At 40.9% G+C, this 21,496-nt stretch overlaps 3 protein-coding genes across 7 annotated transcripts in view; 1 reads left to right on the forward strand and 2 right to left on the reverse strand.

Annotated features, from left to right (window-relative positions):
• LOC109969350 (titin) overlaps positions 1 to 10,003 on the forward strand; it is a 16,425-nt gene extending 6,422 nt beyond the window's left edge. For 2 of the 5 annotated variants that reach the window (XM_020616178.1, XM_020616189.1), the window contains 14 exons: positions 38 to 313; positions 831 to 1,121; positions 1,574 to 1,849; positions 4,640 to 4,930; positions 5,151 to 5,426; positions 5,944 to 6,234; positions 6,883 to 7,155; positions 7,244 to 7,358; positions 7,469 to 7,626; positions 7,711 to 7,812; positions 8,246 to 8,314; positions 8,504 to 8,563; positions 9,538 to 9,606; positions 9,719 to 10,003. In XM_020616178.1, coding sequence (XP_020471834.1) covers positions 38 to 313; positions 831 to 1,121; positions 1,574 to 1,849; positions 4,640 to 4,930; positions 5,151 to 5,426; positions 5,944 to 6,234; positions 6,883 to 7,155; positions 7,244 to 7,358; positions 7,469 to 7,626; positions 7,711 to 7,812; positions 8,246 to 8,314; positions 8,504 to 8,563; positions 9,538 to 9,606; positions 9,719 to 9,783 — 2,612 coding nt within the window. In that variant the 3' untranslated portion in view covers positions 9,784 to 10,003. The remainder of the gene's footprint in view (positions 1 to 37; positions 314 to 830; positions 1,122 to 1,573; positions 1,850 to 4,639; positions 4,931 to 5,150; positions 5,427 to 5,943; positions 6,235 to 6,882; positions 7,156 to 7,243; positions 7,359 to 7,468; positions 7,627 to 7,710; positions 7,813 to 8,245; positions 8,315 to 8,503; positions 8,564 to 9,537; positions 9,607 to 9,718) is intronic. The other 3 variants (XM_020616184.1, XM_020616206.1, XM_020616199.1) reach the window with 3 other exon arrangements.
• Positions 10,004 to 11,766: 1,763 nt separating this feature from the next.
• Positions 11,767 to 15,242, reverse strand: apobec2b (apolipoprotein B mRNA editing enzyme, catalytic polypeptide-like 2b). Its single transcript, XM_020616657.1, has 4 exons — positions 14,946 to 15,242; positions 13,925 to 14,105; positions 12,045 to 12,396; positions 11,767 to 11,940 (listed from the first exon to the last, which is right to left on the reverse strand). Exons 1-3 carry the CDS (start codon positions 15,221 to 15,223, stop codon positions 12,055 to 12,057), a joined length of 801 nt encoding a protein of 266 aa, XP_020472313.1. The 5' UTR covers positions 15,224 to 15,242; the 3' UTR covers positions 11,767 to 11,940; positions 12,045 to 12,054.
• A 16-nt stretch (positions 15,243 to 15,258) lies between these two features.
• On the reverse strand, positions 15,259 to 21,490 carry LOC109969464 (zinc finger BED domain-containing protein 4). The gene is made up of 5 exons (XM_020616375.1): positions 21,017 to 21,490; positions 20,379 to 20,618; positions 19,964 to 20,223; positions 19,275 to 19,875; positions 15,259 to 18,131 (listed from the first exon to the last, which is right to left on the reverse strand). Exons 1-5 carry the CDS (start codon positions 21,164 to 21,166, stop codon positions 17,289 to 17,291), a joined length of 2,094 nt encoding a protein of 697 aa, XP_020472031.1. The 5' UTR covers positions 21,167 to 21,490; the 3' UTR covers positions 15,259 to 17,288.
• Between the last annotated feature and the right edge of the window lie 6 nt (positions 21,491 to 21,496).

A 21,496-nucleotide genomic window follows, 5' to 3' on the forward strand; every position in this document is an offset into this window, starting at 1 on the left:
AATTTTACACACTGATGACAAACTTATCTACCCTCAGATAGGAACCCCGCTGTCAAACTGACACGGAATCCAGAGTACAAGGTGATGTTCACGAGGGAGTCGGTCAGCTTCAACTGTTTCATTGATCTCTCCTCTGGATGGGAGTACCTGTGGTACAAAGACAGCACACAAATAAATGCCGCATCTGTAAACATGTATCAAATCAGCACTGTTGGAACATCGGATACGGGATTATATAAATGCCAAGCAAAAAGAGGAAGCAATCAGTTCTTCAAAACAGAATCTAGTCAGAGTATACACCTTGAAGTTCAAGGTAAGTTTGACTTCTACTAAATTTTTATTTGTAGCATGATTGAGTTTTCCAGCTGTGCTTCTGCTCAGTTATGCTGCTGTTATCTGGTCAGATATTTTGTGAACAGTCCAAAGCTGGTTGTATGACAAAATACACACATATTTCTTTTGCTTTTGAGTTTAGCAAAAAAAAAAAAGCCTAAAACCCTGATGACTCAACAGCCTGACACTGAAAAGGTGTACACTGTCGAGTCAGTGTCCTGAAATCTCATCTGGATGGAAGTATCAGTGGTACAAAGATAAAGCACTGCTACATAACCATGGCAATCGTTCAGTCATCCATAGTGCCAGATTTATAAGAAATGGGAGTTACAAGTGCATTGCATCAAGGGACAAAGCCATGTACAATACAGAGCGTAGCGATAGATTTATTAATAGCAGTAGTTCTGTCTTATCTTTGTTTATGGACTTCACACTATGCTAAAAATCAACTACAATCTGCCTAGGATATTAAAGATGGCTAATGTGTCTGTCTTTAGAGACCCCTGTTCCATCTTTGGAGCAAAGCACTCAGTGGCTGGATGTGTTCCCCCATGAGCCTGTGAATCTGACCTGTGGGATAAAAGGCAGTTCTGACTGGATGTATACATGGTACAAAGATGGACAGCAGATCCAGGCTGATAAAACTGTGTCTTTTGACCTGGATAAAACTAGCCTTTCCATCAGTTCCGCTTCACCTTCACATCGTGGACAATACAGCTGCAGAGGCCAACTCAAGAGGAGTTCTGTCATCAGCAAAGTCAGTCTTGGGCTAACGCTTGATGTTTATGGTGAGATTGTCTTCTTTTTTTGACAGTTTTTAGAGGATATTTTAAATGTGTCCCCTCATTTTTATTCTCATTCATTTTAAAGGACATTTTGGGAAATCCACTTATTTGATTTTTTGCCAAGATATCTTAACAGCTATATTTATCTTGTCAAATAAGAAACTACAGCCAGTAAATGATTAGTGTTGCTTAGCTTCAAGACAGAAGGCAGGGTTTTGTCTGGATAAAACATCTTAGTGATTGAACCTTAAAGGTGCTTGTAGGGGGATTTTTTTAAACCTTTGGACACAGCCAGTTTTTCAATTTTAGGTACAATTAAGTCTATTTTTGGGGATTAGGCCAACAGGTTGGGGTATGATTAGTTCAAGGCGCATCTGGCAACTTCTTTTCACACTGGATAGGTGGAATTGGAAAGTATAATTTTACACACTGATGACAAACTTATCTACCCTCAGATAGGAACCCCGCTGTCAAACTGACACGGAATCCAGAGTACAAGGTGATGTTCACGAGGGAGTCGGTCAGCTTCAACTGTTTCATTGATCTCTCCTCTGGATGGGAGTACCTGTGGTACAAAGACAGCACACAAATAAATGCCGCATCTGTAAACATGTATCAAATCAGCACTGTTGGAACATCGGATACGGGATTATATAAATGCCAAGCAAAAAGAGGCAGCAATCAGTTCTTCAAAACAGAATCTAGTCAGAGTATACCCCTTGAAGTTCAAGGTAAGTTTGACTTCTACTAAATTTTTATTTGTAGCATGATTGAGTTTTCCAGCTGTGCTTCTGCTCAGTTATGCTGCTGTTATCTGGTCAGATATTTTGTGAACAGTCCAAAGCTGGTTGTATGACAAAATACACACATATTTCTTTTGCTTTTGAGTTTAGCAAAAAAAAAAAAGCCTAAAACCCTGATGACTCAACAGCCTGACACTGAAAAGGTGTACACTGTCGAGTCAGTGTCCTGAAATCTCATCTGGATAGAAGTATCAGTGGTACAAAGATAAAGCACTGCTACGTAACCATGGCAATCGTTCAGTCATCCATAGTGCCAGATTTATAAGAAATGGGAGTTACAAGTGCATTGCATCAAGGGACAAAGCCATGTAGAATACAGAGCGTAGCGATAGATTTATTAATAGCAGTAGTTCTGTCTTATCTTTGTTTATGGACTTCACACTATGCTAAAAATCAACTACAATCTGCCTAGGATATTAAGTCCAGAGTCAAAACAAACTTGAGCAGTATCTCCTCCTCTTCTCCCATTGCCCCTCCTGCCCTGTCTGTGAAACAACATCATCTGTGGTCACGACAGCCAGAGTCACTTCTGGCAGTCAGGTAGCTCAGCAGTAATAACCGGCTCCAGAACTAATGTATATGAAATATAGAACCCGTGGTTTTCAGTGACATTGCGGTGACACAATGTCAAATAAAGAGTTTTACATTTTAGTAATATCCATACACATGTCTAATATTGTTTGGAGCAACTGTATCTGCAGTAGCACAAGCAAATATACAGTGGAACATTTTTTCCGTCTTTCTGATGGAAAATACACATGCGTGGCCACCAGAGGTGAATCAACATCAACCAACCACAGTGAGGAAATACTACAAGTGGTTTATGGTAGGCAAAATCTGCAAAGTAATATCAGTTAAACAGACATGAATGTGCAATTGTTTATTGTAAATGTGTGAAATTGTAATTGTTGATTAATGAAAATGACAATTTTGTGTTGTCTTGCAGTTAGCACTAATGCCTCGAAACCCTCAGTGAGAGCCTTTTGAGAGCATCACGCTTCCGTTATTTTATGCATTTTCTGTTGAAACAGGATGTTGTGGTATAGCATAATGCAGAGGTGGAGTATATGTATGTAGCAGTGGAATATATTTTTTCACACTATCTGTGCCACATAATGCGGCCTCTTGGGTCTAACAGCTCCACTCCCATCCTGGGTTGTATCTGCACGGGGAGCCTCCATGGTCTGTGTGTATATATTGCAACTATTATGCAACTGATCCCTTCTTCATGTTAATACTTGTTTAAAGCATAGTTTTTTTTTATTGTTTATTCTCTACACCGTGTGAGTCATGGATTATTGTGGTTTGGCCTGACAACATTGCACCTTGGATCCATAGGTTGACTAGTCTGTCCTCACCCATGAAGACTCCCTCCTCTTCCATTTTCATTGTGTTTATATCAGTTATGTATGATACAATCGAGTGCAGTCGTTATGCCATTGCTTGTGGCTACACCTATTCACTGCATAGTACAATTAGTGCAACAACCAGCACACATACTGTAGATGAAACAACTCATTGATTAATTAAACAAAAATTAATTATTTTGGCAATTGAGTAATGGTTTTTTTGTGTTCTTGTTGTATTCTTTATTCTGCTTCTTTCATTGGCTGTTGTATTTTCATTATGCTTCTCTAATTAGCTGTTTTATATTGTGTTCTTATATTTTTCATTATGCTTCTTACATAGGCTGTTTTACAGATTAGATTTAGATTAGATTTTGATTTTCAGATTTTAGATTTTGTGTTACCTATGTATCTGCATTATATTTCACTTATATTGTGTGGCATTTATGTGGACAGCAAAGTAAGAATTTCATTGTACAGGGAAACATGTTTCCTTACTGTGCATATGACAATAATCCCTTGACCTTAAGTCTTTTTTTTTTCTGGCTTAAAAAACAGATAATGCAAAAGCAGAAGGACAGTCACATCTAAAGTAATTAGCTGCACTTCTTTGTCATTTTAAAGTAAACTTAATATTTTTGTCCTTTAAAGTGTTTGACCAAAATAACCATTTGACATTTTAGAAAATTTTGATTTACTGTTTTGTTACATTTTATAGATGAAACAATTGATTATTCATGAAAATATATAACACATACAGTATATCACAGAAGTGAGTACACCCCCTCACATTTTGTAAATATTTAAGTACATTTTGTCATGTGATAACACTGAAGAAATGACACTTGGCTACAATGTAAAGTAGTGAGTCTACAGCTTGTATAACAGTGTAAATGTGCTGTCCCCTCAAAATAACGCAACACACAGCCATTAATGTCTAAACTGCTGGCAACAAAAGTGAGTACACCCCTAAGTGATAATGGCCAAATGGGGCCCAAGTAGCCGTTTTCCCTCCCTGGTGTCATGTGACTCGTTAGTGGTACAAGGTCTCAGGTGTGAAGGAGGAGCAGGTGTGTTAAATTTAGTGTTATCACTCTCACTCTCTCATACTAGTCACTGGAAGTTCAACATGGCACCTCATGGCAATGAACTCTCTGAGGATCTGAAAAAACGAATTGTTGCTCTACATAAAGATGGCCTAGGCTATAAGAAGATTGCCAAGACCCTGAAACTGAGCTGCAGCACGGTGGCCAAGACCATACAGCGGTTTAACAGGACAGGTTCCACTCAGAACAGGCCTCGCTGTGGTCGACCAAGGAAGTTGTGTGCCCGTGCTCAGCGTCATATCCAGAGGATGGCTTTGGGAAATTAGAAATTCCCGTTCCATCTTTGAAGCAGAAAACCCAGTGGTTGGATGTGTTTCCCACAGAGAGTCTAATTTTAAGCTGTGAGATGGCTAACCACTCTGGCTGGACATATACATGGTACAAAGATGGTCCGAAGGTCCACGCTAATGACGCTTTGTCTTTTGACTCGAATGGAGCTACTCTTTCCATCAGGTCTGCCTCAACTAAAGATAAAGGAGGATATACCTGTGAGGGACACCTCAAGGACAGGCCTGTCACAAGCAGATCTACTTCTACACTTAGGGTCACAGTGTATGGTGAGTTTTATTAAATTTTCATTAAATAAAAATTTTGTGGGGACTCTATCTTAGGCAATGTTTTTCAATTTTAGGTACAATTAAGTCTATTTTTGGGGATTAGGCCAACAGGTTGGGGTATGATTAGTTCAAGGCGCATCTGGCAACTTCTTTTCACACTGGATAGGTGGAATTGGAAAGTATAATTTTACACACTGATGACAAACTTATCTACCCTCAGATAGGAACCCCGCTGTCAAACTGACACGGAATCCAGAGTACAAGGTGATGTTCACGGGGGAGTCGGTCAGCTTCAAATGTTCCATTGATCTGTCCTCTGGATGGGAGTACCTGTGGTACAAAGACAGCACACAAATAAATGCCGCATCTGTAAACATGTATCAAATCAGCACTGTTGGAACATCGGATACGGGATTATATAAATGCCAAGCAAAAAGAGGAAGCAATCAGTTCTTCAAAACAGAATCTAGTCAGAGTATACACCTTGAAGTTCAAGGTAAGTTTGACTTCTACTAAATTTTTATTTGTAGCATGATTGAGTTTTCCAGCTGTGCTTCTGCTCAGTTATGCTGCTGTTATCTGGTCAGATATTTTGTGAACAGTCCAAAGCTGGTTGTATGACAAAATACACACATATTTCTTTTGCTTTTGAGTTTAGCAAAAAAAAAAAAGCCTAAAACCCTGATGACTCAACAGCCTGACACTGAAAAGGTGTACACTGTCGAGTCAGTGTCCTGAAATCTCATCTGGATGGAAGTATCAGTGGTACAAAGATAAAGCACTGCTACATAACCATGGCAATCGTTCAGTCATCCATAGTGCCAGATTTATAAGAAATGGGAGTTACAAGTGCATTGCATCAAGGGACAAAGCCATGTACAATACAGAGCGTAGCGATAGATTTATTAATAGCAGTAGTTCTGTCTTATCTTTGTTTATGGACTTCACACTATGCTAAAAATCAACTACAATCTGCCTAGGATATTAAAGATGGCTAATGTGTCTGTCTTTAGAGACCCCTGTTCCATCTTTGGAGCAAAGCACTCAGTGGCTGGATGTGTTCCCCCATGAGCCTGTGAATCTGACCTGTGGGATAAAAGGCAGTTCTGACTGGATGTATACATGGTACAAAGATGGACAGCAGATCCAGGCTGATAAAACTGTGTCTTTTGACCTGGATAAAACTAGCCTTTCCATCAGTTCCGCTTCACCTTCACATCGTGGACAATACAGCTGCAGAGGCCAACTCAAGAGGAGTTCTGTCATCAGCAAAGTCAGTCTTGGGCTAACGCTTGATGTTTATGGTGAGATTGTCTTCTTTTTTGACAGTTTTTAGAGGATATTTTAAATGTGTCCCCTCATTTTTATTCTCATTCATTTTAAAGGACATTTTGGGAAATCCACTTATTTGATTTTTTGCCAAGATATCTTAACAGCTATATTTATCTTGTCAAATAAGAAACTACAGCCAGTAAATGATTAGTGTTGCTTAGCTTCAAGACAGAAGGCAGGGTTTTGTCTGGATAAAACATCTTAGTGATTGAACCTTAAAGGTGCTTGTAGGGGGATTTTTTTAAACCTTTGGACACAGCCAGTTTAGCCATTTCCCCCTTCTTCCAGTCTTAGTGCTAAGCTAACCATTTCTTTGCTATAAGTTATTTAGTATCTCATTTATTTAAGTCAGGGGTGGTCAATCCTAGTCTGGTGGCAGCCCTCGAGGACCGGGAATGCCCACCCCTGCTTTAAGTAAACTGTAAAAAAAAGAGCACAAAGTTGTTTTTATCCTTGAGAAATACTTCATTCTGGTAAGGAAGTAGAATTATAGTGCACATCACAATAGCAATTTAAAGCATCTAGTAATTGGTCAGCTTCTCCTTGCACTGGACTGTTTAGCCTGATATACATTAAAATACTGTTGTACTAATAGCAGTGGGATTTTTATCACCCCTCAGATGCGGAGCCTACAGTCACACTGATACAGACTCCTGAGCATAGGTTGATGCACACTGGAGATTCAGTCTCCTTCAGCTGTCACATTAATGTCTCTTCTGGATGGGAATACCTGTGGTACAAAAATGGCACTCGTCTCCCTGTATCAGGAAGCAATCATACCATCAGTCCTGTTAAGACAGCAGACACTGGCTCATATACATGCAGTGGTAAAAGAGGAAGGAATGCAGACTTCAGCTCAAACCACAGTCTAGGTTTAGGACTTGACATAGAAGGTAAGTTTCAACTATCTTCCTCTTTGCATTTTTCCCTGTGTAAACATGGTGAATATCTTTATCACTGTTTTGACTGTGTTTGCTGCAGAACGCCCACAGGCTAATATAGATCTGTTAACTGGCTGGTCAGAGGTCTTCTCCACTGATAGCTTGGTGCTCAGATGTCAGGTGCAGAAAAGCCAAGACATGTGGAACTACACATGGTAATACACATCAAAAACACCCAGTATAAAAAAGTATTCTGACTGTATTTGCATGTGCACTGTGTGGATTCTCAGCTTTCTGAAAATTCAAACATACAACAATTAAACAGGTTCAAAGAGGGACAACCAATCACACTACCACCTTCTGAAAAATATATAGTCACACCCCAGAATGACCCAGAACAGAGCTTGTACACCTGCCAGGGTATTCGCACTGGAAGACCATCTTATTCAAAACCCAGTGATACTTTCAAGACTAAGAACCTTCGTGAGTATAATGAAGTCTGGAAAAAAATGTTTCTGTGCAAGTATTCTCTCGTGCTCATTCTCTGTTTTTACTTTTAATTTGTAGTTGTGAAGAGGAGGGTGCTTCTTTCCATCTCTGGCTTTATCTTCTTTGCCATCATCGCTGTCATCATTGGGTTCACTGTCCTCAGAGTCATTCGCAAACCAGGTATTACTTTAGTTTGGGTTAGTTTTTTGATTTGCATGGATTCTAAACAGTTGATAATCAAAGCAGCAATGTATCACATAACAATGTGAAAACAAAAATGATCAACTTAATCAGCAGCTGATCTTGGATCTGTTGGGCTTTATAGGAAGTTTGAGCCCATTCTTTGACTTTCCAGTCACCAGCTTTACTGTTTTGGTTCAGTCTCAGTGACAGACACAGTTAATATGGAAGCAGATTAGGGTCACTGTAAAAAGGTTCTGACTTAAACTCAGAATTATGATTTTTTCTTTTATAATCAGAATTCTAAGTTTAAAATCAGAATGGACATCCTGTGACAAGACATCTTGACTGCTTCATAATATATCTTTATTCTTGAAATAACAAATAATAAAAGCCACAAAGAGGTGACCTACTATATGTTCTAATCATACAGTAGAAGATGACGGCAGACCAGAAGAGGCCAACCTGTTTCTCACAAATGCTGAACTGAGGAACCGTTTCGGTATGTTGATCTCACCTCTTGTGGTTTTGTCATTACTATATGTGCTGCACCAATGATTCATTTCTGAACTATCTTTGAATTTACTATTTATGAAACAACCAAATGACTTTTTAAAGTCTTGGCCTCCTTCCTAACTGAACTTCAGCTGTTGGTGCTCTTGTGATAAAGTTCCTTCCCTCTCTCCTGCAGATGTACCCTGTCCAATGGTTGAGTACATCACAGATGCAGAACTGAATGCACCAGCTAAAGGTAAAGAACTGTTAGGGCTGCAACTAAATTTTGTTTCCATTATTGATATGTCTGTATTGTTTGGTCTATAAAACATAAAATAGAAAAAAGTCCATCCCAATTTCCCAGAACCAAAGGATGAGTCCTTCAGATGTTTTGTTATGTTTGACCAACAGTCCATAACCCAAATAACGTATGACAGCCAGCAAATACCATAAAATCCGGACTATAAACCGCTACTTTTTTCACACGCTTTGAACCTTGCGGCTTAAACAATGATGTGCTAATTTATGGATTTTTACGGGCTAACGAGCTTCATGCCGCCAATACATTTAGCCTCGTCACATCAGACCAATGAAATTACCGAACAGGTCACAGTGGACCAATGAAACAGTTCGAATTAAATCAAATGCACTCACACTAAATTCTTCAGATCAGTCATTTTGCGCTTCATGCACACACCCTCATCATGGAAAACGCATGAAGAAATGCATATGATGCAGCTTTCAAGTTAAAGGTGATCGATCTGGCTGTCGAAGAAGGAAATAGAGCTGCTGCACATAAGCTTGGCATCAATGAATCGATGGTGAGACGTTGAAGATGGCAGTCTGAAGAGCTAACTCAATCCAAAAAGACAAAAGCTGTGTAAAATCTTTGTATAAATATCTCATGTTACAACGCAGACACCTGCGGCTTATAGACAAGTGCGGCCTATATATGTACAATTTTTTTTTTCTTTTTGTGGGTGTGGCTTATAGTCAGGTGCACTCAATAGTCTGGATTTTACAGTAGTCACATATAACAGGCTTTAAGCAGGAAAATTATTATTTTTTGCTTAACAAGTATTTGATTATCATAATGGATGCAGATCCATTTACTTTCAATGATAAATTAGCTTTTTTCATCTCTATTACTATATCCATTTTCTGAAGGTTCTCTATTTATCCATGACTGACAGTTTTTGTTTGCTTTTTTAAAAACAATCTGACCTACAGAAGAGGGTGAAAATGGCATGCTCTGCAGTGAAACAACACCACTACCCATAACCTCGCCAGACAACGAAGGTAATCAAGTTAAATTGCAAATGTAATTTTCTGACAAAACATCTTCTCCATAGCTGAGACATAATGCATTACTGATTTATCTTTCCACATATTGCTCTTAATGTCTTTCTAGCTGTGACAACTGAGAACCATGATAAAGAGGAAAACAACGGTGGACTGGTTTCTTTTAAACAATAAGGCACTGAAGACTGTATTTACATCACTTAATAGTCATAATGTAGAAAAAAAAATGGGTGTAGGAAAACTGGAGAGACAACCTCACCATTTTGCAATTGTTTTAAAAGTTTGGGCCTAAAAGGCACTTCATGCTTTGTGCATCCACATGTCCACTAAGGTTGGGTGGAGTAGTTTTCAACATCTTCCCAGGTTCACCAGGGTGTTCATACAGACCCTAGCGGACCTGGGAAGATGTTGAAAATTTTGTCACCCGACCTTAGCGGACATGCAGACACACAAAGCATGAGGTACCTCTAAGAGTGGGACCAGAGGGAAGGCAAACCTCTGTACGGTGGCCATCATAGGACATCTAAGACTGTTTGTTTGGCTCAGCTCTACTTAGACTGTCAGCCTCAGCTGTGCTTTGACCTGAACAGTAATGTTCTGAGGCTCTCTGCTAACATTAGTCTTACAGGATTGTATGAGCTTTGAAGGTTGAATTCTGGAGAGTAGACAGACCAACATTTCATTTAACTGTACAGAACTGTTCTCCACATATCACCTACTTACACGGTACTGGTGGCAACTATACTTTTTTTTTTTAATTACTTCTACATCATTGTATTGATTAATTGACTGAATGAAATATTAAGTTACAGTATAAGCATTAGTCATGTTAGCTTTTGATTATTGTATATATGCACTGTATGCATGAATGTTTCAATTCTTAAAACACACACCATATGTCAGTAGATATGTCGAACTTCTCTAAAGTTTATTGTGTGGATGCTGAGTTAGTTATATTTTCTGATTTCTTCCCTGCGTTTTTTGGCACTTAATAACTCCAGCATACTTTCAGCTAGAAAAACCATTCAAATGTAAAAATGTTCAGCCTTTTAAGGACGTGTGTTTATATTTTTTGTTTTTGTAACATTTATACTTTTTAATATATTCAGCATTTTTCAACATTTATTTATAATGGTAGTCAATGGGAGGCTGGTATGGCAGGTTGGGGGTCGATTCTCTCTTGGGGCATGATAGATTGTTTTGTGAGTATGATTTAGATGCCTTTGCAATCTTATTAACCAATAGCAGACCCAGTAAAAGTATGAAATGCATGTCTATCCAATGGCTGGATAGCTTGGTGGTTAACGCTACTGACTGTGGTATGATAGGTCGGGGTTTGATTCTCTGTCAGGGCATGTGGGAGGGAAGGGAAGGTAGAAAGAGAAGGTAGACAGTAGCTCTCTCTATCTCCCCTCCCACCTTACCTCATCTCTATCTTCCCTCCCACGATCTATCATGCTTTGACAGAGAATTGAATCCTGGCCTGCCGTACCACAGTCAGTGGCATTAACCACCAAACTATCCAGCTCCTGGAGAGAGACACATTTAGAACTTTTACTGGTTTCTGCTATTGGTTAACGCAGCTTAGCAAGGAAAAAGGGGTGAGGCACACATTTTAATTGCTTAAAACAGAAACATTAAAATTAACATGGTACCACACAAACGGTCACACAGTAACACACACACACACACACACACACAAAATCACAAACACCCAAACAGGTACAGTAGCACAGTGACACACCCATACACACATACACACACACACACACAGGTTTGTCTGCCTTTAAAATATATATCTGTCAGATGTCAGTAAAAATTATTATTTTAGAACTTTAAGCCATGTAATTTCTACCTCTCACTTTGGGATTAAGCCGTCCACTAGGAATGCTCTCAAGCTCTCACCTTCTTCAGATAATGAAGTTAAATTCCCAACTTCAGTTTATCAATTCGTATTCCAAATATTATTCAGCATTGCATCACAGCCTTCAGCTATTTCAGCAATGGATTTTAGCATTTTCAGGGCAATTCTTCAGCAATCAGCATCCACACGCAATTTCTTCAGGAAATGCATTTGTCTACTTTAATGTTGAAAATGGTTCAGCAATGAATGTTATTGCTTTGTATTTTAAATGATAAATTGTATATTTATCAAGCATTTTTGTCTTCCTATGAAATTATCAAAATAAAAAATATATGTTACCATGGGTGTTCATTCCAACTAATACTGAAATGCACCATCAGATGTGGCTGCAAAAACACATTCAACCAGTGGAAATTTCACAAGTAGGCCAATGTGTGGTTCAGTCAGTGGGGGGGCATCTTGTGCAGCTGTAACAGTGAGAAGATAGCACAAAACAAAGTGATTATCCAGACAAACCCTAAATGTTTTTCACTGACAGAGCATTTAAACTCACTGCAAACGCAACACTTACCGACTCACATCTACTTGAGGATATCAGCCAGTTTCTCCACATAGTAATCATAGTTCTCTTGACAATCCTCCCAGGGTGTAAAGCTCTGGTCTTCCTTTTCCACATATGTCTCCCAAACATGCACGAAGTCAGATGGCTTCATCATCCGCAGTTTGCAGCCAGCACTCGCCAGAGTGCGGAGCCCTTCTGCTATCTCCGGCTCCTCCCACTCAAGGAGACGAGAGCAGAATATGCAGAGACTAAGCTTTTTGCGCTCGTGGAGGATGTTGGTCAGCTTGGCTGCACAAGACGCACAGGGACTGCTTGATACATACCAGGTGACATCACAATCTTGGGAATAGTTAGGAAGAATCTGCAAAACAAAGAGTGGGGATTTTTTTGAAGGAATTAAAGAGTAAAATTGTGTTAGCTAAGAGCATTGCAGATTACATTACAATTACAAAATAAATGTAATTAATCGGTAGTTACTAATCAAATGTTGGTGATTACAGAGGGGTTACATTCAAATATGTTCTTAATAGTAAAAAGCGAGTATAACATTCAGACAATGCAGGCCTACAAAGCAACTAGGCCAAATATCATCATCATGGACAGTAAAGGTGTGGCGATACACTTAGCTCAACAGACGGGACGATATTTTAATACTATTTTTAAGAAATCTTCAGTGATGAAGTATATGACTGGAAAAAGTGCATTTTGAAAAACTAAAAGACAAGAATATGCAAGCACTGTAAAAGGTTTTGCCACAAACAACTGACTGTCCTGTATGATTTCACGAGTCTATTCAGCCCTTATAACTGTGCATGAACTATGCATGTGCTTCTAACCTTTTGACCCACACCACATCGCGCCAGACAGTGACATCATCCGGCACTGCATTGACCAATCACAAGACTCTTTTGTTTACCATGTCAGCATGAACATTCACTGCTATTCACTGTCGGGTTTGGGCCACAATTAACACGCCATAATGACACGCCATGGATATGCATTAGTACCAGATGTTAAACGGCATTTTTTTTAAATCCATCTATGTAGACACTGGTGATAGAATTGGTGCTAAGGTAGAGTAAGCTACGTTAACAGAATGGCTAACTACAACAACACAGCACTGTGCATCAAAACACAGCAGGGAGTTGCATTTTTTCCTGGAATGTGAATGTACCATCACGCTCCATCGCACTGGCTGCTGTTCCAGTTCTGTTCCATACTGATATCGTGACAGCTTTTGCCTCAACGAGAAATATCATCATATATTAATATCAAGATATCGTGTTGCAGATCTCTTCACACCCCTAACTGGCAGGAAGGCCAACAAAGACCTGTCTCTATGCCTAGATAGACTGCCTTCATTTGGCAGCATATGTTAAATTTTGAAATTTGAGTTTGATTGCTTCTCGTTTGACTTTACACTACCTCTCATATGCAAGTCAACGCACATTGCTCTAAGCAGACTGGCTGCAACCAGCCAACAACGCCAAGGTAGATGGTCATGTCGTCAGACAAGAACACTTCTCAGTGCTGGAAATTCAACAGTATTTTCCTTCTGAAATCAGAAAAGGGTTTGCTTGGTGCCCAATCAGCAGGCTACATGTGTCAGCGGTAATATGTAACTGATATTATGTTGAGAAACCTTTAATAAAGGTTTGACAGTAATAAGTACTTGTTAGGTTTAAATTTATGTTAGGACTTTTCAGCTTCATTGCCCAGTTTAAAACATTATTAGAAAAGTAATGTTACATTACTTTGATAGAGTAATTAAGATTGTTACTTATTACATTTTTACAGGTTAAGTAGTAATCTGTAACCTATTACATTTTAAAAGTAACCTTCCCAACACTGATGATTCTACAATAAAAACAGATGAGTGTGAGCATTACCTTTTGAAAGAAGGCCTCTTCAGCATGAGCTGTGGCATGCTCATCTTCTATGTAACCTGTCAGAGGCTCTGTGCTGCCTCCTGCTGTATCCACTCTGAAGCACAGCAGGGTTTTGTTCCTCCCTGAGGAGTACTCCACATTCCTGAACTGAAACTTGAAGTAGAATGGAGTCATCTGTTCCCTGGTGGAGGATGAATGAGACTTTTCATAAATCTAATATTAAGTAGCCTGTTTTCTTTTCAGCCAACATGAAAGCAAGCATTTCACAAAACACTCACAGGTTAAATTAGCATGACTAAGTGGGAAAAAAAAACCAAATCAGCATAATGTAACTATCAACAGTGCTTTCAAATTAATTTGTTGCTGTTCATCAACGTGCATGACCATGCAACCAGAAGTGGCTAACCAGGCAAAAGGCATTTACTTCGTTGCTTAAGACAGTGGCTCACTCAATTTTTTATGAATGTGTAAACAATCCAAGACAGTAAGATGATGATAGTGAGGCCTTGACATAGACTATGATGACACATTAAATAGAATATTAATGAAGCTACCACAAAGTGATATTTGGCTGTCATGCCCTTCATGATTCAGTTACTGTAAAATACATACTCCCTCTGGCTTTCTTTATGAATATATTGTACATGAATAGCCAGATGAATTACACAAATAATCTCTTATAGCTTTGATATCAAACAGCTAATAGCCAAAGGACAGAGAGCAGGGAATAGAAGCTAGGCGGAGTGATACAGCAGGGGTTGGTCTCTGTGCTGGCTCTGTGACTCATCTCTATTCTTACTGCTGGGTTAGTATGGATGCCAGGTGCAAGTCATTAATATCCTCCATAGAAAGTAAGTAAAGAATATGATTTAGCAGCAATATGACTTCAAAACATGAATAACTGTTTCAAATACAAAAAAATAAATAAACCAAAAAGTGGATGTGTTAAAGAGCAAAACAGGTGTGTAAATAGTACATGCTGACTCTAATGCTTGTGATGAATACATTAAATATTACCTACCCTGTGATGATCTCAAAGGGTGGCAGCTCTATGGGCTGAAACTCTCCATTTTCATCCTTGTTCACTTCTTCTGCTGCTGCTGCTGTTGCCCCTTCACTTTCCTCATTCTTCTTCTCTTCATCCTTCTCGGGCTGCTCGGGGGTCTTCTCTGGTTTCTTCACATTTTTGTCAGGCTTTTTCACCATTTTCTCTTTCCCCTTTTCCGCCTCATCATTTGTTTTGCTTTCCACCTTCTTCTCTTTCCTCTTAACACTGATCCGGCTGTTTTTGTCAGCCATGATTTTGTGAGAGTGGCTGAGCAAGACAGAGTCGGTGTAAGAGAGGTGAAAACTCTAGTATATTTACAGAAACAGATGCTATTGGGTCCAGCGGCTGGAGTCACAACACATACAGTATGGCTGGGGTAAGGGTAAGTGGCTCAGTTGACTCACTCCCCTTTTTCCATGTCCTTGCTATTAAAAGGCCAAAGCACAACACAAGATTGAGCACCAATGTGCTGCATAAACCTAGCCAAAAAAGGACTTACATTTCTTCCAACAACAATTTATGCTAAATCAAGAAATTAAAATACCATATTCTATGCATAAAAGTACAACCTCAAACACAACAAGTGGCAGCTCTTTAATCAATCAGCCTTTAACTGTCAACAGGCAAGTTATTAATAACAGTGTTTGGTTGTGTGTATCTATGTCTATGGGATAACCAGCGCTCTTCTGATACTGGACACCACTTTTGTATGTGCCAGTTCCTGCAGCCCATTAGGCCTTAGCACAATGCCAAGGCCAGCTAAAGGGCACCCTGATTAGGGGAAGATGGGAGCTGAGCAGCTCAAACAAACACAAACATTCAATGTGTAAGAACCGTGTTTGTCTTGGTGTTATGAATAAGAGTGCAGGAGTGCAGTGTGGCCCAGTGTGCACATGCCTGTGAACAATCAATCTATGAAATCATCCTGCATCAATATGGCCCTCTGCTGAGGCCACTGCATGGGGGAGGGGAAAATTGGTTTTGTAAGCATGTGTGCATTTTTGTGTGTACGAGTGTCTGTGTGGACAGAAAATGGCTTTCTGCACTGCAGATGTAATAACTTGAGGCATAAGGGAGCGAGCAGGAGGGAGGGGGCAGTTCAATTACAATTTCCTCCTCTCCCTCGGTTTCACTCTCTTGCCAAGTAATTCATTTCAGAGGCAATTACCAACAGGACCGCAGCCCAGCCGGCTTGTCTAACTCAAATGGATGAGCTGTCACAGCCAAAGGGGGTGGGGGTCGAGAGAGACGTGTCAAGCTGCTCCACATAAATTCACACACAAACAACAGCATGCTCATGGAGATGAGCAAAAACACACTTTTCAAAAATGAACACACTGACACACCCACGCAGATATCTAGCAAGACATCTAAATCCACAGAGACATCCTGGGGTGATAATCATTAAGAGCAGAGCATTTTTTGATAATGATGATCTATAAAGGACATCTCAGTGCATCTCACACCGATTAATGCACTTCCTCTGAAGCGGATTTGAGCAACAGCAAAAACAGTAACACTGGAACAAAGCTGTGTTGCCACTGTGAGAAAGAGGTAATCCTGGTGACAGGATTGAAAAAGTGAAAATGTGCTGATAATAAAAATGAAATCAAGACCTGCACTCTCACAGACCATTTGTGGAGCTATTAAGATATACTGTAAATAAATTAAGGTATAAAAACAGAGCTATAAAGCAGATTTCAACTTTTCTCCACTGGCAAAAAATGTGTAACATGCACACATGCATTAGTGCACACACCTGTGTGTCCCTATAATGAGACATATGTAGAGCGAAAAAAGAACAAGTGGCATATTGTTCAGCAGCTGACGCCTCCCTTTATAAATAAATCATTTAGTCACAACCTCTAGGGTGAGTGACAGTAAGTCGTATGCTACTGTATATGATACTTCACCGTTTCATTTTCAGTCGGTATATCAGTGTTGGCTGGTATTGACTTAGGGGTGTGGAAGATGGAGACTGAGGGCTTTGTCGTCTTGTGGTCGTCTGGAGAACCAGGCAAAATAATGTTAAATGCTTTAGTATTGACCTGCTTCTAGTCCCCTCAGTCCACAGTGTGTGGCATGATGGTGTGTAGGTTACATGGTAAACAGACAACTACTACTGTGGCCTAAAAACCCTTCTCAAGTATAGAAACAGAGCTTTGGCTATGGAATTCTGAATAATTCATTCCATCTCATATCAAATGATACAGTATGAAGACTATGGTACATTCCTAACTCGTTTCCTTATAGAGGTGAGTATCCACAAAGTAATATTACTGTAGGTATAAAGCCTGAAATGTCTGACTCTCAGCTCTAAGTCCATAATAATGTGTAGTTAGCTTTGAGGTAGATGAGAGTCTCCAGATTCTTTGGTAAGACGCGGCCTCTCTCCGGCCGCAGGCAGCGCCCAGCAGTAGTGAAAATACTCTCCACCACAGTGCCACAAGCAGGTATGGTAAATGCCTTCTTGGCCACCTGGGCAAGCAGAGGAAAGTCAATTGCTTTACGCTGCCAGTAATGCAAAGCCTCCTCATCCGTAGGTTCCTCTCGTAGATAGGCAGCCAGTTCCTGCTCTAAGCTCTTGGCCTGTGTTGTGGGTCTCTGCTTGATGAAAGAGAACAGCTTGCAGGGCCGAGAAAGTGAAGAGACTGGTGATGGTGCAGGAGCAGGAGGAGTGTGTGATTGAGAATGCAGGTCTGTGTTGGGCTCTCTGGGGTTAGAGGCTGTGGAATGTTTGGATAACTCCTCTAAAAGAATTTGTCTGTGCCAGTCAGGGTTGCTGCTCCAAGTGAGCTTGAACTGGGGGTCCAGGGTAGTGGCAGTGATGTAGAGAGGGTCCTCCAGGATAGGGGCCAGTCGGTGCTCTACAGCCTGGTTCAGAGCCACTAGGAGAGAGGGACAGTGAGGGGTTGACGTCTCAGAGAGATGCTTACGAAGACCCAGGACACACGGCAGAGCCAGGCTGATGGACGCGTGTCGTTCTGTCTGTGTGTCACCTGGTCTGTCCCCATGCACCATGTCCCAGGCTTCAGTGAAGGGCTCTAAAGTGTCAGTGAGCTCCCTCAGCAGGGCTCTTTCTGACACACCCAGCGCCAGCTCCCCTGGACCACTCATCTCCTCCAGGAACTCCACTGAGTCCAGTAGCCGCCGAAGCACCTGCATCAAAAAGGAAACAAAATAATAAACATTTTAACCTATGGAAACACACTCTTGATTTTGTTCTTGCATCAAAGTTACAATTTTTCTGTCACATAATACAAATACTTCCTCATCCAGATCTATTGTGAGGTACAGAAGGAATTAAGGTGTGTTAGATTAAATAAGCATTAGTGTAGCCTATAAATCACAAAGTGATAAAAGGCATACTTGTCAGATTACACGACTGTGTGTGTGTGTGTGTGTGTGCAATAAAGACGACAGGAATAAAAAGTCTCAAATAAAATGTCTATACATGGTGTGAAAGATTTATTCCAAATATCAGGTAAGATGTTTGATCAACTGAGAGATGGTGTGTGTGTGTGTGTGTGTGTGTGAGCTACTCCGAGAGCTACTTTGAAAAAATGAAAGCAGCTGAGTTGCTACTCATCTTTTATGTTAGGCTACTAGTTACATTTGATCACATTGTTTCATTCTTTGTGTAACCAGTTATCAAAAATATTAATATCCAACACCTTTTGAATCCGACCTGTCCAGGGTGTACCCCGCCTCTCGCCCAATGTCAGCTGGGAAGACATGCTAAACACTTTTTCATACACATTCTGAGGATATCATGATCTCAGATGTCTACTGCAAATAAATGTCCATAACCCTGCTTAGAAATGGTAGAAAATGACACTCCTTATAATGCCAGTATTTGACAGAGTATCAAACCAAAGCATTGACAATTGGCAGTACATCCAGTGGTGCGTAGCAAACAGCAACTGCTAATAGCAAATTTGATGTTGTGTTGCTTCATTGTAATGCAGCCTAAACATGCTGCAGGCCAGCACAACTAACTGAATCCATGGCAATGTACCTCCTGCGAGCTACTAAGAATCAGGTAGTGAGCTACTGGTACCTTGCAAGCAACATGTTGGAGACCCCTGGTCTAAAACACCTCAATGTGTGTTGCAATTTTTTAGAACAGCTGCTGAGAAATCTGCTGTTTTAGGCTGCAACAATCCTCCAGTGAAATCCTGGAGGGACTGGATAACACTATAGCATAGGTGTAATCATACAAAATGTCTTTAAAGTGTTGACATACATTTACAAAAAAACTTACTAGTGTTGTGAATAATTTAGTGTCTACATACTGCATACCTTAAGCTGAGAAGCCCAGTGTCTTGCTGCAAGAGAGGCGTTTCCTGGTCCGCCCATCATCAAACCAGGACCATCAAACACCTGGTTGAGTTTTTCAGGTGGGACAGCAGAGGTAATGTAGTTGTAGAAACAGGCCGCCTTTGCCAGTGCAGAAGAGAGCTGTGGACAGGAGCATAACCCCTCTCTGACACACTGTTCAAGAGACCGAGAGAAACAGTCCACCCGACAAACACCCAGACCCCGTTCCCACGAGTCTTCCCATTCTCTTTCATCTCCCCCATCACCATGGCCGTTCTTGATCCCTTCCTCCACATTGTTACCATTGCCCACTTCTTCTTCATCGTCTTCTTCTTGCATATTAGCAAGAGGAGATGAAACCAGGAAACCAGGAAGACAACATGGCTTTACTGTTGATGTTGCCAGGAAAGGGTCCGCCACAACACGAAATGCTCTCCCTGACACACCATGAGAGTGACATACTTCATCAAAATCTGACAGCACACGATTCCCAGAGCTGCCACCAGTCAGGGGAAGGCACGCCAGGAGAGCTGAATGCATCTGCCAGTCAGATGTAAGAAAATGGCAGGTGACACCGAGGTACCTGCAGAGAGGGAGAGAAGTGGGCTCATCAGTGAGGGAAACAAAACAAGTGGGAACTGTGTTGTTTTTGGTTTATTTTACCTCCTTACCCTGAAGTTGCTCCAGATAAACCCCTCCAGAGATCTAGGCTGAGGCTGAGGGTCTGTGCTGAGGCCAGGGCCTGACGGGTAGCCAGCTGGGCCTGGTAGGCATAGGCGGGGAGGAGCTGACTCTGGATGTAGTGCTGGGGCTCAGGAGTGTAACGTGGCTCCAGGAGCTGAAGCAGCTCTCTGAAGCCTTGATTTTCTACTATGGATACTGACTGCAGATCACGCACAATCATCTTAGCTATAGCCTCAGAGATCAAAACCTGTGGTAATAAAAAGCAGTGTGAATGTATGTCACTCATTATAGCAGATGGTTTCACTGCGATGCCACAGCAAATAATGTAATGGTTGATGTGGGATTTCATAAATAGCAGGACAGTTATTTGGACCTTAAGTGGTGATGGATTATAATGCACACCTGACGTGGGTCATGTCTGTCAAACTTGCTAACCCCTGCTCCAGAGCTTCCTCCTGCTCCTCCCTCTAGAGTTCCCGTTCCTCCAACACCTCCGCCTCCTCCCACTCCAGTACTGATGGGAAGAGTGTATCGATTATTCCCTCCGTTGGTGGTGAAAGTGTGCAGGGAACCGGTGGAGTACCCCTCTCTCTTCATGTCCTTCCTTTTCACAAAGTCATCATACATTGCCTGGTGTTTCCGCTGAATGGGAGAGAAACAGAAAGGGGCACAGCAATGCCACTGAATATTAAATTCACTGTTTGGGTGTAAACATGTCTGCACCACATTGTCTCTTCTAAATAACGGTAGAAGAAGATATAACAGCTTTTAAGTAAGTAGAGCCCCCCACCCCACCCCTTCACCACCACCAACACGCGCACACACACACACACACACACACACACACACAGAGTGAAGCAACAGCCTGTCATTACAGTCAGGTTCATAAAACTGACAATGAGTAACATGGGCTACATACAAATATACTGTAGAGCCTGCTGTTTCATCTCATGCTGACAAGACAGAGATTAAGTAGGCTTTAGATGAATCATCTCCTCATGTTAACAAGCTCACATAACATTTTATTTTGAAATAATTACCTTGAGATGTGTTACGAAGTTGGACGTGACACTCCGCTTCGCCTGGATTCTGGTGCCACAAGCCTTGCAGTTTGACTCGATTTTGCCATTCTCACCTTCAAACACAATATTAAAGTAATCTAGAATAGACACCTTCGAAACTGACGCCATTAGAGCCAACAGTTCGTGTGCTCCGGAGTAAAATTAACTTGCGATCAAGGGGCAATCTGAGTCTGAGGTATGAATTTCACCTCGCCTCTAATCATGAGCGCAGGCCAGCGTGTTTACTTCCCAATTCCTGATCAACAAATGTTGCTGCCAGTTGCGCAGACAAAAGAATTTCAGGCAGGAGTAGCGTCGCTTGAACGTCCGAAGACGGCCACAGTCAGGCTACAAAGGCTGCTGCGGATGTCCGCATACATCAATAATATGATAGTGAGGGTACAAGCGTTGTTTCTGCGCACACAGCTGTCGATTAGACGCAGGTGAAGGGGAGGAAGA

The sequence above is a fragment of the Monopterus albus genome, unplaced genomic scaffold (genome assembly GCF_001952655.1).
Source record: "Monopterus albus unplaced genomic scaffold, M_albus_1.0 scaffold6.1, whole genome shotgun sequence".
Classification (NCBI taxonomy): domain Eukaryota; kingdom Metazoa; phylum Chordata; class Actinopteri; order Synbranchiformes; family Synbranchidae; genus Monopterus; species Monopterus albus.